The sequence below is a fragment of the Macaca thibetana genome, chromosome 6 (assembly GCF_024542745.1).
Source record: "Macaca thibetana thibetana isolate TM-01 chromosome 6, ASM2454274v1, whole genome shotgun sequence".
In the NCBI taxonomy this organism is placed as follows: domain Eukaryota; kingdom Metazoa; phylum Chordata; class Mammalia; order Primates; family Cercopithecidae; genus Macaca; species Macaca thibetana.
In genome coordinates this window covers 99,238,972-99,257,480 of record NC_065583.1, presented here as the reverse complement: position 1 = coordinate 99,257,480, position 18,509 = coordinate 99,238,972, and the positions used below count along the sequence as shown (strand labels likewise).

Genomic DNA, 18,509 nt, shown 5'->3' with positions numbered 1-18,509 from the left:
TCTGCATTTGTTCTGGTTTGGTTTAGATGGGTAGGGTGCTTTATATAAAGCATAACTGTGTGCGTGTGTGTGTGTGTATTCTTTTTCTACTTTATGTACTTTGGCTGGAAACATCCTTTTATTCCTGAACTTTACTTCCCACTTAAAAATTCTTGGCGATGGGTAAAAATGGATTCTATTAATATACAATTAAAAGTCATATTACAAATCTGAGTATCTTGCTGTTCAGAACGACTATCTTTTATTAGGGATTTAGGGAATTGTAAGTGGAAGCATCTAGAGTCCTCTCAGATTTGTTTATCCTGTTATAGCTCAACTATCCAAAACTATCAAAGAGACTATGGAATGCTGAGAGCTCAGGACCTTTTCCTGGGGTGCTAATTAATTCCCCACAGGGCTCTTTATTTGTGGTCAGTTGCACAGAGAGAGGCTGCCTGCTTGGGGATAATCTTGGCTGTCTATGGCTGACTGGCTCTCCTTGATTCCATTTATCCTGACCCTAGGGCATTTGTGGGAGAAAATCAGGGTCCTACAGTTGTTTGTTTTTTATTTTATTTTTATTTATTTTATTTTATTTTACTATTTCATTTTAAAGACAGAGTTTCGCTCGTTGCCCAAGCTGGAGTGCAATGGCATGATCTCAACTCACTGCAACCTCTGCCTCCCGGGTTCAAGTGATTCTCCTGCCTCTGCTTCCCGAGTAGCTGGGATTACAGGCAGGTGCCACCACGCCTGACTAGTTGTTTGTATTTTTAGTAGAGACAGACAGGGTTTCACCATGTTGGCCATGCTGGTCTCGAACTCCTGACCTCAGGTGATCTGCCCACCTTGCGTTCTCCCAAAATGCTGGGATTACAGGCGTGAGCTGCTGCGCCTGGCCACCTACAGCTTTTTTTTTTTTTTTTTTTTGCTGGGTTTTAGAGACCTTGTGATTACTGGGAACCTAGAGACAGAAAGAATGAAAACTTGGTCTCTAGGCCCAGTTCTACCAGAGAGCTTTGTGATTTTATAAGCAGGACGTGTAGGATCATCATCTGTCAAATGGAGATGACGGCATCTATTCATTATAGCTATGAGGCCTTGAGCATTTACTGTGGGCCAGGCACGGTGCGAGGTCTTCGTAGTCTGTTATTCCTCACAGTAACTCTCGGAGTCATAGGCAGTTATCATGACAGAGGTTAGAAAACTTGCTAAAGTCATGGAGCATGTATGTTCATAGAGCTGGGCTTTAAAACATCTTTAAAAATGACCATTTATCTTCTTCCTCTTGGCCCTATCTTACAAGGTTGTGGAAAACACATGAGGAAATATATGCATAAGCACTTTGAGATCTTGTTGAGTGCTGTTCAGAGTATTAATAGTAGTAGCATTCTTTTCCTTCCTGGCATCCCAGTGATAACTAGAGTGAAACAGTGTCTAATTTCTTCAGTAAGCTTTGGGTCTCACAGGACACAAATTAAAGATTGGGCAGAACCTGACTGTCTTTTTGGACACTGCCTTAGAATTCTATTCAGGTGTGAGCCCTGAGTGTGCAGCGTCCACCTGCTGGAGTCCTGCACAGGTGAGTGTGCAGGCATCCTGGACAGCCTGCCCAAAGAGGGGCAACAGGAGGCTTCCAGGAAGGGAAGTGTCAAGGACCAGCTGCTGAGACCTAGTGGCTGATTCCTGTGAATTCCATGGATGAGCCAGATGCCCTTGTGCTGGCAAGGAAATCTTAAGATCTCAAGAAGCAGAATGGGAGTTGCTGAAATAACAAACCGAAACAAAGACATAACCATGTAAGGTCAAAAGCACAGATTAAAAAAAGATGACCACGTTTTAGCTCTTGGAAACAAAATGTTCAGAGAGAGGCAAATTATTGGCAGATGGATTTGCTACGGAAGTCTTTTTAAATAGTGAAAGCCCTGCAAATAGAGCATAATCCCAGCATCTGTGTGTATTTGGAATTTAGGCAATTACAGCCTGAAGAATTCAGAATCCATTTTACATGTGTGAGAGTAGAGCGCTTGAAAGAGTAAAAAGAGCTCCTTTTTGAACAGCTCTTGTTCCAGGTTGTATTTCTCCTTTGTATTCCCAATTGATGGCACAGTACCTGATACTTAAAGATCCTCGTGGCTGAGCACGGTGGCTCACACCTGTAATCCCAGTACTTTGGGAGGCCAAGATGGGCAGATCACCTGAGATTAGGAGTTAGGGACCAGCCTGGCCAACATGATGAACCTGTCTTTACCAAAGATACAAAAATTAGCCAGGTGTGGTGGTGCATGCCTGTAGTCCCAGCTACACAGGAGGCTGAGGTGGGAGGATTGCTTGAGCCTGGGAGTTGGAGGGTGCAGTGAGTGGAGATTATGCCACTGCCCCTGAGCCTGTGCGACAGAACAAGACCCTGTCTCAAAAAACAAAAAAAGGCAACAAAGATTTTCATCATGTCCCGAAGTTTCTATGTGTTTCTTAGTAATGCATCTTTCCAACCACTGTCACATCTCCAGATAACCACTGATCTGCTATTATTATCAATTAGTTTGCACATTCTAGAATTTTATATAAATATAATCACATGTGTGTACTCTTTTTTAGTGTAGCCACTGTCACTTAGCTTAATGATTTTGATAATCTTCCATGTTATTGCATGTGTTAATGGTATTTCCCTTTTCATTGCTGAGTAGTAGTCCATATTATAGATGTACCACAACTTATCTGTTCACCTGTTGATAGAAATTTGTTTTTTCTCTCACTTTTTGCATAACTTTCCCACTAAAGTCACTATGAACATTCACGTACAAGTCTTTGTGGCAGCAGGTATTTTCATTTCTCTTATCTGTCATTCCAACTAGGAGTAGAATGCCTGGATCATATGGTATGTGTATGTTTACCTTTTTAGAAAACAGCCAAACTGTTTTTTAAGTGGCCATATCTTTTCCTTTTTTCCAGCATCATATGAGAGTTCCAGTTGCTTCCCATTCTCACTAACACTTCATATGGTCAGAGTGAGACTAGAGAAGGCATTTTTATATTTCTGCATGTTTAGGAATTTCTGAACAAATTTTTACTGGGAACTGGGTGAAAAGATAAGTGTTAGAGTTAGTGAGAGATTTACCTCTTGAAAGTAATGTGTTCATGTATCAAGGGGTAATGAAACTCAAGGCCATAGAGAGATTCCAGGGGTTAGAAACTCAGAGAGGCTTATCTTATCCTCCCCCTTGGAGATATGTATTTACATACCATGGGTATGAGACCTGCAACCATTTGTCTCCTTATGGTGAGCGATTTGCTTCCATCCAAAGGCTAATTAAACTCTTTCACTCAAAGACTAATCAGCCCTCTTCTCTTCCTAAGGAGAATTTATTAACACTAGGGGAGCAAATGTTTCTCTCCCTCTCTCGAGAGGTGAGAAGGGATCCACGGTCTCTCTCCTATGTAAACTCCCAGATGGATAATTTTGGTGTTCCTCATCTGTATTACAAATCCCAATATGTGTAGGATGACATCTGGCTCTTCTCATGCTGCCTAGTGGGGGAGAATTGGATTAGAAGGGGGAACCACTATGGTTGTTCCCATGAGTAAGTCATAATTCATCTGTCTTTGCTCTGGGAAATCTTATGTTTACTCTCAGGAAAATAGGAATAAATGTAGTTATTAAAAGCTTAAGAGTCAGTTTAAAAAATGTTTTAGCCATTCTGATTCCTGTACTGTGTTATCTTTATTGTGGTTTTATTTTACATTCCCTGAATGTCTAATGGTCCTGAGCATCTTTTCATGTACTTATTGACCATTTGTATATCTTTCTTTAAAACATGCTCGAGTCTTCTGACAATTTTTGCGATTTTTACATTGGGCTGTCTTTTTGTTGAGTTGTTAGTGTTATTTATTGTATTCCGGATAAAGTTCTTTATGTATACGTGTTGTGAGTATTTTCTCCTGTTGTGTGGCTTGCCTTTCTTGTTTTCTTAAACAGTGTCTTTTGAAGAGTAAAAATTTTGGATTTTAGTAAAATGCAATTTATCAGTTGTTTCTTTTATGGTTTATGCTTTTGTATTTTTTTCAGGAAACCATTGCCTACCTCAAGATTAAAAAAATGTTCTATACATTTTGTGTGTTAGGTGTTGCGTGACCCACCTTGAGGTAACTTTTGAGTAGATATGAAGTTAGGGTTATTCTTATTTTCATAGACTGTGTTGTTTCCTTTTCTTAGGTTGTCTTTGAAGCTTGGTGATGCTGGAAACCCCAGAGGTCTTGCTATAAGGTAGGTAGGACAGCACTTTAGAGCATCGCAGCTTCAGCACTTCAGATTAGCTCTCTAAAATGTATTCATTCCACATGTGTGAAGCAGGGGCTTGCTATATGCCCAAGCACTGTGACACATTGCATGCCACATCAACCTAATTACACTGAAAAGTTGGTGCTGTGATATGATGGGATCCTATACTGGTGCTTTCTTTCTAAAAGTTTCTACCAAAATACCCGTAACTTCCCTCTCCCACACCCCCCATGCCGCCTGCATTAAGGACTTAGAAAACTCCCAGTCCTGAGAATGTAATATCCTTTTCATCTGAGAAAAGAAGAAAATAGAAATAAAGCTCTAAGGACTGGGGCTCTGGTTGGAAATATTTTCTATAGCTTCTTATAACTAATCACACTTTACCATTTAACTACAATGAAAAAGCCTCGTTATGTGCATTCCCCAGCAGACAATCAACAGAGGCCTACAGTTTTTTGATGTTTAGGTATGAAAGGATGCATCTGCCAACAGTGACTTTAGCCAAGCAGTTAGGAACTGCTCCTGAGGTGGGGGGAACAATTTGAAGGCATTATTATTATTTTTCTTATAAAAATACAGTGCTTCCCTTCCTATAAGACAAACTTGTTAGTGGAGATAAGTAGTTGTGTCTTTAACACTATTTGGAAAAGCAGCAGGATTGTGCTAGGGCAGTCTTTCTTAAGCTTTGCTCTGTGGGATACTTCTGCTCTGTAAGAATATTTATAAGATTTTACGAAAAGGGGGTTCTGTGGTCAAATGTGTCTGGGAACGACTCTAAACCATGTCTTCCTCTTGGCAATTCACAGTGTAAACTTGTATGTTAAAGTTTCTGAGAAGAAATAATCTTAAGGAAGACTATTGCACTTTGTAACTTTGACTAACTCAGTGTTTCCTGTGTTTAACTTTGGAGAGCCTTCTTCCTCAGAACACTTGTCTACATATCATGGGAGACTAGTGTTTCACTGATCATAATTTAGAAAATATATGCCATCATCTTTCAGAGCAACTTTACAAGTAAATAGAACCCCACAAGGTGACCACACACACGTCTGTTTGATCTAGAAATGGAGAATATTTTTGGTCGTAATTCTACTTTTTTCCAAAATGAAAAATAGCTTTATTATTATTGTTGTTATTATTATTTATTCTGATGATAGAGGTATGTAGCAGAGACTGTCAGTACTCCATGAATATCTACATGGTCCTTTCCATTTGAGAGTACTGTAGCCTACCTGCTGAACTTTCAACTCCCAGCCTCTCTTTGCCTAAAAGCTTTCTCTGGCCCACTGCCCCCAGTCCCTGGCCCAATAGCCTTCGACCAATGACTGGAGGAAACATACACACACCTCAGCTCCCTCCCCATCAGGTGAGATAACTCAGCAGCATGTGCTGTAGTCTGGCTCCCAGGTTCCATCACGGCAATGAAGCCCTGCTTGTCCACATTGGAAACTTGCTTAATAATGTGCCTCTTTTAGCTGCTTTCCCGTCCTCTGTCGTTTCTTTTCTCTCCATTTTACATATTTTGAATGACTGAACTCCTCTGAATATTTCTTATATTCACACCCTTGTCTTAGTGTCTTCTTGCAAAGGAGCCAAACAGAGACAAGAAAAACTAATGAAAACAGAAAAATCAGAAAATACTGAGCTATAGAAAGAAGAAAATGAAAATCATCAATAATCTAAACACCATTTGCAATCACTACTAATGTTTTAATCTCTATCCTTCCAGACATTTTTTTCTATGCAGTCACATATTTTTAAAAAAATTGAAATAAAATGATAATGACAGGTAAATTATGACTTTTTTCATGGCTGGAAAACAGTCCATTCCGAAAGAGTTAAGATTGGATTTGAAGCCCAGCTCTGACACTTACTCTCCCAGTGAGCTTATTCAAGCCCTTTGTGTTTTAGATTCCTTGCCTGTGAAATTAGAATAAGGATATTATCTATCACATAGTGTTGTAGTGCAGGTTAAACACAATACACATACATAACACAGAAGCTATCAAGAGAGCTATTACCATTATTTTAAACCATAATTTAGCAAATTCTTCATTGATGTCCATTTAAGTTTTTCTCAAATTTTTTGATGAATAAACCCATAATCAAGTGTTGATTCTGAAAAAGCAAAAACAAAACAAACAAACCTAAACTTTGTGTTTTTTTCTTTCGTAGGAATTTGCACTGTCCACTTTGGGGACTGCCCTGTCACTTTCTCTTTCCCATCCATCCAGGGGAGGCTCTGCAACAAAAGTGAAGCCTCTCCCCAAGCCCGTTGTGCTGCCTGACAAAAGAGGGCGCCATTGTACTGTTCATAGATGATGCCTTGCGTCGGTAAATGTGGGAACAGTTCTTTAGGAGTAATGCTGATTTTATAACCATTTTCAGATTCATCCTTACCAATTACAACAAGTTGTCCATCCAGAGCTGGTTTACTTTGCGCCGAGTCGAGATCGTTTCCAACAATTCAATCCAAGCAGTCTTTAACCCAACTGGCATACATGCTCCCTCTGGTTACTCCTACCGCTGCCAATGCGTGGGCAACCTGCCGCGGGACCAGGCCCTCTTGCTGCCCAGCGACACGGATGATGGGTCGAGCCTGTGGGAGGTCACTCTTATTGATTTCCAGGTAATAAACTAAAATCTATGCTCAATGCACCTGCGTTTTTGGTACCAAAGGAGCTCAATGTTTGTTTAAAAACACCTGAAACAAACCTAGATGCTCAAGGAAAAGAGAAGTAGATGCCTTTAAAAGAATATTGGTGGGTTTTTTCCTTTGCCTTTTAAGGTATGAAATGGAATAGGATAGAGAATTTTATCTCCCTGTACCCCCCACCCCCTACCCAGGGCTTGCTTTTGCATTCAGCTTTATCCAGCACTAATAATTATCAGTGAGGAATGCCAGCCATCTAAGCCCTAGCGAAGCTGTGGGTGAAGCCAGGGCCTGACACTTCCTGCAATGAGAGGCCCTTCTGGGGAGAGACATTGGTGGACAATTATTTTATTTCCTTCAGGGAGTGGCACAGTGATCCTATCAGGGAAGATAAGAAGTATATCTGCAGTGTGAGTGACAGCTTTGGCAGTTAGTAGGAAGGGACTCAGCGGGGAGTCAAAAATATCCCAAAGATCTTCTTGAAGGTATTTGGAGAAAGGAATGGGGTGTAAGAGATTCCTTTTCACTACCAGAATCTTAGGTTGAGAGACATTCTGTCAAGTTCCTCTATCCTGTTTACCTGTGAATGAAGCTTAGCTTGTTCCTGCCACTCCCTGAAATAGTAGGCAGGGCTTTGCATGTACCTCTCGTGGGCACATTCCAACCTTTTCCAGATATATATGGGCATTCGCATATGTGCATATTCTTCCCTTCCATCCTTCCCAAGCTTCTGTAGAGAAGTGTGGTGTGGATGAAAGGCAGTTTGGGGTAGGGAAGTAGCTCACATTTTGGAGTCAGACAGACCTGGTTTCAAATTACTGCTCAGTCACCAGGGCAAGTTACTTAACCTCTCTCAATTTCTCACCTATCTTTGTTAATGTAAGGAATACGTGGCCTAAGGTATGTAGAAACACTCAGTAGTGCGCCAGGCGTGGACTAACAATAATTGCTACATGTGAGTGTCCCGTGTGTGTTGGTGCTGTGGTTATTTTATGTACTTTGTCTTCAGAACTTACCATAATGCTGCAAGGTCCTTTTATGAATGAGGTGACTGAATCTCTGATAATCACATAATTTTTCTAAGGAGTATAACTGATAGAGTTAATGGTAGAGGCACGACTCAAATTCTGGACAGTTTGGTTCCAAGGATTCTTTTGTGTGTGTATGTATAAAATGTTTATAAATATTAATATATATTATGTATGTGTATGTTTATACATGTGTGTATGTGTGTGTATATATATACATATACAGAAATGGCAGTGAGGATACAATGACAACAAGGAATATTTTACAAATAATTTTGCCTAATTAGACCAGGGGAATTGATTGATTTATACTTCTAACTTGTTCGGGAAATGACTTAGTTGACTTATGGAAATACTACTTATGAAAAATTACTTTCAAAAATAGGCAAATCATTTCATGGCCATTAGGATGGCTATTATAAACAACAACAAACAAACAGAAAATAATAAGTGTTGGCAAGGCCAGGGAGAAGTTGGAACTCTTGTGCATTGCTGTTGGGAATGTAAAATGGTGTGGATGCTGTGGCAAATAATATGGAGTTTCCTCAAGAAGTTAAACATACAATCACCAAGGGATCCAGCAACTCTGCTTCTGGCTCTGTACTCCAAATAATTGAAAGCAGGGACTTGAACAGCTTTCACCTATGTTTATACCTATGTTCATGGCAGCATTATTCACAATAACCAAAAGGTACAAGCAACCCAAATGTCTATCAATGGACGAATGGATCGACAAACCTAGTGTATATGTACAGTGGAATATTATTCAGCATTAAAAATGAAGAAAATTTGGGAGTGGTGGCTCATGCCTTTAAACCCAGCACTTAGGGAGGCTGAGGCAGGAGGATCACTCTTGAGCCCAGGAGTTTGAGACCAGCCTAGGCAACATAGTGAGACCCCCATCTCTACAAACAATTTTTAAAAAATAAATCAACTGGGGGCATAGTGGTATCACCTGTAGTCCCAGCTACTTGGGAGGCTGAGGTGGGAGGATTGCTTGAGCCCAGGAGGTGGAGGCTTCGGTGAGCCAAGATTCTACCACTGCACTCCAACCTGAGTGACAGATGCCTCAAAAAAATTAAATTTAAAAAGAGGAAGGAAATTTGGATACATGCTACAACATAAATGAACGTTGAAGACATTATGCTAAGTGGAATAAGCCAGCCACAACAGAACAAATATTGCATCATTTCACTTATATGAGGTACTTACAGTTGTCAAACCCCAAGATGGAAAGTAGAATAGTAGTTGCCAGGGACTGAAGGGAGGAGGGAATGGGCAGTTAGTATTTAATGGGAGTAATGTTTCAGTATTGCAAGATGTGAAAATGTTCTGGAGATGGACGGCAGCAATGGTTGCACAACAATGTGAATGTACTTAATAGCCCTGAACTGTATACACTTAACATGGTTAGATGATAAATTTTATATTATATATATTTTATAATAAACAATTAAAACAAAAAATTTAGCAAAGACGTGGGCGCAGAGAAAAACAAAGGAAGAAAATGTCAGTTAGAGCCACCAGTGAGGTTAATATACAAAACCACGAGACCATTTGTCTGCACTGACTGGAGGCGGCACAGGAATTTGGCTCTGAAGTTCTGAAGCAGGCAGTATGAGAAACACTCAGTTACATGTTCACAGGGTCCCTAAGACTGCTGCCAGTGTGCTTGGGATGAGCACATTCATCCTTGGTGGTGTGAGATGTATACATCCTTATGAGCATTCGTACCATAAACACGGCTTTCAGGGGGACAGGTGGGCCTTGTTGAAACCCCCTTCATGTGAAGAGATGGCAGAACACAAATTCAGTCCAGTGGAGAGGAGGTGGTGGTGATGGTGGCTGAGGTATGTGTACAAAAGGCTGCTGTCCACATGCGCAGCTCTGCTGGCCTGGCTTATGGTGGGAATAGAGTATAGAGCGATGTGGCTGGTGTGGCAAACTCAAGTACCTTGGGTAACTGGTGATTTGGGCTGGGACTGTGGCAAAGGGTAGCCTTCATCACAGTGAGCATTTTACAAATTCAACCGTGCTTATTTTTGCTTTGTAGGAATGCAGGGCTGGTGTTGCTGAATCTTTTCAATAGAAGCTAGATTGGTGGATTCTCACAGGAAATTTTCAGGATATTCTGAGCACTGCGTCAAACAAAACTCACCTGTGGGCTAGAAACAGCATGTCTGTATAACCTCTAGTCCAGGAAATGGGTGGACATGTATCAGGCATTCTCCACACTTACTGTTCTCAACCAAGTCTTGTTAAGAATTAAGTGGCAGTTGGCCGGGTGTGGTGGCTCATGCTTGTAATCCCAGCACTTTAGGAGGCCGAGATGGGTGGATCACCTGAGGTCAGGAGTTTGAGACTAGCCTGGCCAACATGGTGAAACCCTGCCTCTACTAAAAATACAAAATTTAGCTGGGCATGGTGGCAAGCGTCTGTAATCCCAGCTACTTGGGAGGCTGAGGCAGGAGAATCGCTTGAGCCCTGAAAGTGGAGGTTGCAGTAAGCTGAAATCCTGCCATTGCACGCCAGCCTGGGCGACAAGAGCAAAACTCTGTCTCAAAAAAAAAAAAAAAAAAAAAAAAAAAAAAAAAAGAATTAAGTGTCAGTCAACCTGAGGACATTCTCCTTGGCTGGAGTTGCAGAATCAAGTGAGGTCGTCTTTTGTCATGGCGGAGCTCGACTCTTCAGGCACCAGTCTAAAGAGAAGGTCACTCTGCCTCTTCACAGGAGGGGCGGGGCAGGGATCCCCAAAGCTAGAACAAGAGTCTCCTTCAGAAGCTGCTTTGGGTTCAATCAAGAGCACAGACAGTTGGGCGAGCAAGGCCCCTTGCGTCTATGGAGTGATGGGCGGCCTCAATAATTCTAACACACACGGGACAATGCCAAAGTGCTCACTTAAGCCATCAAAGTGAATTTTCAGTAAAGCACTCATGGATAGTTCAGTCGTCTGATGTACTCTTTAAAAACCGAGTAGGTGTCTGAATGAGGCAACGCTGTGTAGGGTCATACTTTTAAAGCCAGCTAGACAAGGGGCTGTCTTCCACAAGCGATGGCTCTTGTTTTAAAGTAATTGCTTTGTAGCCCTGTTTCATTTTGACAGCATTAGATATCAGTGCCAGTTCTCAATTTGAACCTCTCTTTCTTTCAAGTAATGATACCATTTCATCTGCACATAATGGAAAGCTTTTCTTTCTATTTGGTTGGTGCAAAAGTGATTGCGGTTTTTGCCATTAAAAGTAATGGGTAGGATGCAAGGAGGGATCCAGAAATGGGACGAAGTCTGTATGGTAAAACCAATAGAGAGAGAGGGTAGGGAGGAGGAAGAGAGAGAACCCACCAGGAGCTATGGAGTGCGAGTCTGACGCCCACTGCCCAGGTTTCAATTACACCATCACAACATTTACTGTTGTGTGACTCTAGGCAAGTTACTTAATTTTTCTGTGCCTCAGTTTCCTCATCCATAAAGTAGGAATGAAATAGTAATTTACTCATAGGCTCTTTGCATACTGAAAAAATTAAGGCAGTTTATGGTACACAAAAACCTTTGATAAGTGTTAGCTTTTATGATTATTATTTATCTTTTACCTCATTAAGGATCATGACATCCCCCCTTCAAAGACTCTTCCTCATTCCTGTCAATAGAATCAAAGGCAGAGGAATGGAGACTTAAAATCTTTGTGAAACTTATAATAGCCTTATAAAATTTTGAGTGTGCTTTGGATTTTAGAGACAACACAGCAGTTGTGGTTTTTCCATGAACCGGAATATTTCTAAGGATCAGATTAAAAGAGGTTTTCTTGCAGAGCCTTGAAATCAAGGTTTTATTTCAGTCTTGAATTTCATGAGCCTCCTAGTTATGACAACCATACATCCCAGAATTTCTGGGTCAGTCCTGTTTTAAGATTGAGTTGCACTGTCCCCATAAGCACAATCACATTTGTCAAATCGTGTGGTTAAATTATTCAGCAAATAGGGCGACAGTATATGAAATTTGGCTACCTAGGGGCCAGAACTGCCAGCCCAACTGGGAAGTAGATCCTAGGAGAGAAGGGATGTATCACTTCAGCTCCTGCCTTTCTCCTGCAGATCCAAGGTTTTGCCATCAAGGGGGCATGATTTACAAAGGCCCAAGACTGCGCCTCCTCCTTCTCGCCAGCTATTCTGATTGGCCTGGCAACGTCCCTGATCCTGCTGCTGGTGTTGGCCTACGCCTTGCACATGCTCATCTACCTGCGGTATCTGGCCCAGCACTACGATCTCATCACCTCTCCTGCCCACTTCCCGCAGCTGAAAGCTCGAGACACAGCTGACGAGAAGGAGCTGCTGAGGAGCCAGGGGGCTGCATGCTATGAACTGAGAAGCCAACAGATCAGCAAAATCTATGTTTAGCAGCACAGGCTGGCCCCCACCACATCCACAGTGGGCTCCGAAAGTTGTTTCTGTTCTACGCTATTTGACTTGTGAATTACAGATTTTCACCAAATGGATTGATTACAAAAGAAAAAAAAAAAAGAAAAAACAGAAAAAGGAAATATATAATGAATTCTTTTTGAACCATCCTCTGGCCTACATAGGTAGACTTGGGGCAATGAAAAAAGGCATCTCAGGGACCCCACAAAGACAAATATGACTGTTAGTTGCCTCAAAGTACCCTGAAAACAAAGGAGTATTTCAAGTAGGGAAAAAGAAAGAGAAAGAGAGAGAGAGAAAGAAAAAGAAGAAGGAAGAGGAGGAGGGGAGGAAGGGAGGGAGAGATGGAGGGAGAGAGAGAGAAAGATTGGCAACACAGAGAAAGGAAAACACACTCGGTCCTCCTTGCCTGTGCCAGTTTGGATGTGATAATTATAGAAATAATAAACCCAAGATTATCTGGAGGTTCATAATTTAAACTATTTTGTAACATAATTTGCATTTCTAGATATTATGTCCCAATTTTGTTTTAAAAATAGTCTTTTTCTCTTTCACAGAAATGTTGAGGGAGGACTCCAGTCCATGTGGCAGAGCACTTTATTTAAGGACCTTCTTGTCCTTTACTTTGCTGTTCAGAAGCAGTACAGCTCCATCTGTGAAGTAGGGGTAATAGTCTTGGCCATATTTTACCTTTCCATCTGGTCAAGGTGCCAGCGTTGTCTCATTTGTCTGATTTAGACCTCTTTGAGCTCTCATAGGTCCACTTGGAATAAACAATAGAGCGAAGCAATAACAGTGTGCTTGCTATGCAAACACAGCTTTGAGACATATCCCCTGATCTTCCTTCCAATGAGATAGTGTCCTCTAAATGCCTCCTTAATAGAAATTCTAGAGCTACCACTGATGTTCTTACTGTCACTGTCTTTCATATGCATTCCTCAGCATCCTTTTCAGCTCTTGGCAGATACTGAAGATTGATTCACTCTTCATCCTCACCAAAGCGTCTCTAATAATATGCCTTCTGTCTTAAAGAGATCTTAAATATAAAGATGACATTGCATTTTCCCAGCTAGGGTTCGGTACAGGACCTAGGTTCTACAAGAAGATATTCCTACACAAAACTTAGAATGCAGACGGAAACCATGTGCAGTGGAGGGTCACACACAGAGCAAGAGAATCTTCTGGGCAGCTGTCATGATGGGTCTGCTGTCTAGTCCCATCCTAGGTGGCAAGCAGTAGATGATAATGACAGCGAGTTTTCTGATGGGACAGTCTCATGTTGGGCATTTATTTTGGCTGCAATTTTCTTGGCTATGAATGTACGTTTGGTTCTGGCCCTCTCAGAATTCTGTAAGATCCCATACTTTATAGTAAATTTCTTTCTGTTTTAATAACAGAGTTGATTCTGTAGTCTGCAATGAAGAATCCTGATTTATGTAGTTGTTAGTACCAAGAGGATTGCAGGGAACAGACTCAAGAAAATGCGAATCTGTGATTGATTATCCAACTCCATTTGGCTTTAAACCAGTGGAAACTGTCAGCCTTAGAGAATGGTATTCAGTAATCAAACAGATTTTTACTGTGGTTCGCTTGAGCATCCACTGGTGTTATAAGTGGTTGTTTGCTCGGTTACAGGCACGTGAAGGGTAAACATAATGTATTGCTCAAACTAGGACACTTTTGAAAGAGAAAATGAGTGTGGTTAACAATTCTCAGATAGCAGACATAAATGGGATGGTGCCAAGGAAACTGGGATAGATAGTCACCATGAGTATGGATGATACCTGCAGGTTTGGCTGGCTCTTTCTAACTGTGCCCAATGGCTTACAGTCTGGGAAGTTTCTAAGACTGATCTAAAGGGATCCCTTACCTCTTGTCAAAGGGCCAGCATGGTAGAAAATCAGACACAGGTCAGATCCTGCAAACTGCTTACCTGCATTGCAGGTGAAATTCATAGCTTTGCTGGATCTCTTATACGAACACGAGCATAATGATCACAAAACAGAAGAACTCTGACAGGCTAAGAGCAGTGGCTCATGCCTGTAACCTCAGCACTTTGGGAAGCCAAGGCAGGAGGATTGCTTGATGCCAGGAGTTCAAAAAAATTTTTTTAAAAATTAGGTAAGGGTACTGTCGTGCACCTGTAGTTCTAGTTACTTAAGAGGCTAAAGCAGGAGCATTGCTTGAGCCCAGCAGTTTGAGGTTGCTGTGGGCTATGATCATGTCACTTCATTCCAGTCTGAGTGACAGAGTGAGACCTTGTCTCTAGAAATAATAAAATAGGCCAGACACAGTGGCTTATGCCTTTAATCCCAGTGTTTTGGTAGGGTGAGGCAGGAGGATCACTTGTGCCCAGGAGTTCGAGATCAGCCTAGGCAACACAGCAAGATCCTGTCTCTAAAAACAACAACAAAAATATTAGCTGGGCATGGTGGCATGAGCGATAGTCCTAGCTACTCAGGAGGCCGAGGCTGGAGGATTACTTGAGTTCAGAAATTTGAGGCTGTGGTAAGCTACGATTGTGCCACTGCATTCCAGCCTGAGTGACACAGTGAGATCCTGTCTCAAAAATAAAATAAAAATAAAAAAAGAGGGGAACGTTGAGAATAGAAATAGTGACTTTTGGGAGGATTTAAATTTTTAGGAATATTAAGCTCCCAAATTCCACTATTTTTTCCTGTTAGTAGAAGCAACGCCTGAGAGACAAAGCCATTCCTGCCTTGCTTGAAGACACTGTGATGACCTCACCAGAAATAGTTGTCTTGCCAGGGGGTGTCAATTTTCCTCATTGCCTTTAGGCAATTAGAGTCACATTCTGGCATATACCAGGGAACCAATTGTAAAGTCAAATCTGTGATAATCAAATTGCAAAAATAGTTTTGCTAACTTATGCCACAAAAGATTTGGGAGATTATGTGTGGTAATGGATTCTGGAGGTGCTAGCCCAGGGAATGAGCTGTATAATTTTAGACTGGGATGAATTTTTTGGATATGGGTTCTCTCACCAGAGATTTTGGATTAAATATGCTGGTTTGAGCGGCTGGAAGTGTTCCTAACAGTTTTCTCAGTTTGTTGATTAAAACCTAGATTCAACAGTGGCACACACTAAATGAAGTAGAGGGATCAGTCATTTCTTAGTGTTAGAGAAAGAAGAGAAATGCAGTAACTTAAATGATTGGGATGTAGGAATGGATTTATCATGCATGAACTGCTTTCCCTCCCTGTAACTATTTCTCTCTGTAAAGGCCCAGAGGACACTCCCTTTGTCATAGCACTGATAAACACATTGGGAATGTGGCATCAGCACTTTTGAAAAGTGCCCTGGTGGCTGTCCTCTGTAGGCTAGAGTGGAGGTAGATGTTACCTTTGAAACAGAATGCTTAGTTTCCATAGGGATGCTGAGACCCTGGAGTGGTAGAGGGTGAGTAGCAGCCCAGTCACCTTAGAAGGCTGATGGGCAGGAGTGTTAATCAGATTAGATTATCTTTGTTAATGGTAAATTGGTCTTTGACATCTGTGGCTGGGCAATCCACTGGTGTGCCCTTTGATCCACATAATAACAATGTTGATGATAGAATCTAGATCTGGTATAAAAAGCCGTACTTGAACCATCATGGTAGGTTCCCAGAGCTGAGTCTGCTCATAACTGGAATCCCTCGAGTGAGAAAGAGGTATCTTAAGATGTCTTTTTGTCTGATGTTGAGTATTATTATGAGCAGTTGTATGCTTATCCATCAGGTCTTCATCTTTTTGGATCACTTCTGGTATGTTCTGATCTTCAGGTAAAGAACCTACACTATTCACATGAATACCTTTACTATAAACCCATTAGATATGTGATTATTGCTCAGTAATTGTTAGTGCTGCAGAAACACAGCCTAAGAGCTGTCTCCTTGGAGATCTGGAACAAAGTGACAAAAAAGTGATGTTTGACACAAGTTGGAGTTGAAGGCAAGATGAAAGCACAGCAGAAGGAAACACATATGCAAAGTCTAGGCTCTGTCATGTGTGGAGAACTATGAACACATGTGTGTGGGTAGGTAGATAGAATGTGTTTAGAGGAGTTGAGAAGGAGAAGCTGGAGATGAAGAGAGAGACCAGATCTTTGCATTCACCTAAAGACTTAGAATCTTGACTTGAGGTAATTGAGAGGCCCTTAAGAGGATTTTAGAGGATTTCGAGCAAGATGATTACATGGTGTGGAAATGTGAATAGAACAGGGAGAGAAGTGCTGATTAGGAGATTATTGCAACAGCTTAGGCAAAAAATATTAGGACCTGAACTAACAGAGTGATGGAAGATAGAAGCTAAAAGTGGTGTTAGGAGGTTGGTAACCAATTAGCAAATCACAAATGAATGGTAGGTGTCTGATTTGGCGTTGTGAGGATGGTGGTGTCAGGCTCTGCAATCAGTGAGAAAACAGGTGAAGGTGGGAGTGGGTGGCCCCTGCAGTCTCACAGTAGAGGCCTAAGTAGGCAGTTGGTCGTGTGGATCTGGGGACAAAGAGAGAGATCTGGACCAGAAACAGAAATTTAGAAATGTAGCAGATGCTGTCAGTGTTCCACCCACATTGCTTTGGCACTTACCATTTTGGTGTGTTCTGGCACATCTTTCCATTGCCAACAACTGTCCTCAGGGGCTTCTCTACCTATGGTCATGGCAGGCTGGAAGGGGTAAGGAATTAATGCTTTCTGGGAGTAGCCCTCAACCAATGACTTGGGGATTGTGTACAAACGCCACAGTTCATTTGTTCTTTGCCTGGGAAAACTCTAGAGTATGTTTTATGCTGTTCCCTGGAGCTTCCCAGAAGGACTAAGCCCTTTCACCCATTGTGGAATCTTGCTTAATAATGTTTACTTTATGGGCTCCTTCCTCTTCCCTGTCTCCCTTCCCCACTCCCCTAATGGCGTTTCCAAGTATCATTGCCAAAACAAACTATTTGCATCTACATCCCTGTTTCAGGATCTACTTCTAGGGAAACCCAAATGAAGACAGGTAGTAATGGGCCTATGGGGAAAGTTGAAAACTAGGTGGTATTGGTGAAGAAATAAATGAGATCACCTGAGAAGAAAGGATAGGTTGATAACAGACCCCTGGGGACACTATCATTTATGGAGTAGGACGAGAAAGACCAATCTGTAGATTTAGAGTAGGAGAAATCAGAGAGGAAGAGAGCAAACCAAGAAAGAGTAGTGTCCCAGAAATCAAAGAAAAACAAGCTTTCAAGATGAGGGAAGTAGAAACCATGTCAAATGCCGGAGAGAGAGCAAGTGAGAAAAGAACTAAGGAGTGTTTATTTCTGGCATTTGCCCAAAAGGAAGTCCTTGATGAACATCACACTTCATGGAAAAGAGCGAGTAGAGGGAGCTCAGGATATTTATCCCCTGGGGATCTCCCAGAGGGAATGCTTTCGACTGGGTTTCATCCCTTCTCTGACGTTCACTGCTCCTTTCAAGACAGCCCCCTCCACATTCTCTCCTTCTGTGTTTCAGTGACTTCTTCCCTTGTTGCTTTTGACTCAGGGATGGTTACTCCATTGCTACTAGCCCCAGGTCACTACACTCTCCCTTGTGGTTCTCCTGTACCCTACTGGGACCCTTATAAAAGGTTCTTGTTTAACTAAACCCCACTTAAATTGTCCTAATTTGAGGGTGCCATCTGTTTCCTATTGGAAACGGACTTACACAGGGGTTTAGACACTAAAATTTATTTGTTGCTTTGTTTTATATCTAGCAGTTTCAGAGTTTTTCGGAAAGGATTTAAGGCAATCATTCTAATAAGATTTTAATAAGATGGAAGAAACTTGAGCATATCGTAGGGTAAGGCATTAGTGATGAGGTGTTTGTTTTGCCTGCTGCAACATTATGAATAATGCGGTTCACATGTGTAATACACTCCCGCAGAATGCCCACACATTGTTACCCTGTATCCCAATTTTCGGGCTTTACAGCATTCTGTTCCTTTGAGATCCCTGGTGCATAAATGTCCATGGGTAACTGAGATAGGCTGTGGGCTATGGACAATTCTCAGATAGCAAACTAGAGCTTTCTTACTCAAAAAAGCATTGCGGAATATGAGAGTGATATTACAGAGCAGCTCTGGAATACTCTCTATATAAACAGTGTGAGAAATCAGTGCTAACAAGCCACACGGTGTT

At 41.6% G+C, this 18,509-nt stretch overlaps 1 protein-coding gene across 3 annotated transcripts in view; it reads left to right on the top strand.

The window, feature by feature from the left end:
- LOC126957601 (V-type proton ATPase subunit S1-like) overlaps positions 1-18,509 on the top strand; it is a 108,310-nt gene that overhangs the window by 30,847 nt on the left and 58,954 nt on the right. For 2 of the 3 annotated variants that reach the window (XR_007726828.1, XR_007726827.1), the window contains exons 7-8: positions 4,193-4,243; positions 6,647-6,887. Coding sequence is in view for 1 of the 3 variants with exons in the window: in XM_050795707.1 (XP_050651664.1) it covers positions 4,193-4,243; positions 6,647-6,887; positions 12,029-12,058 (322 nt within the window). In the remaining 2 variants the exon portion in view is untranslated. Of the gene's footprint in view, positions 1-4,192; positions 4,244-6,646; positions 6,888-12,028; positions 13,950-18,509 lie in introns of those variants that run through there. The other variant, XM_050795707.1, reaches the window with a different exon arrangement.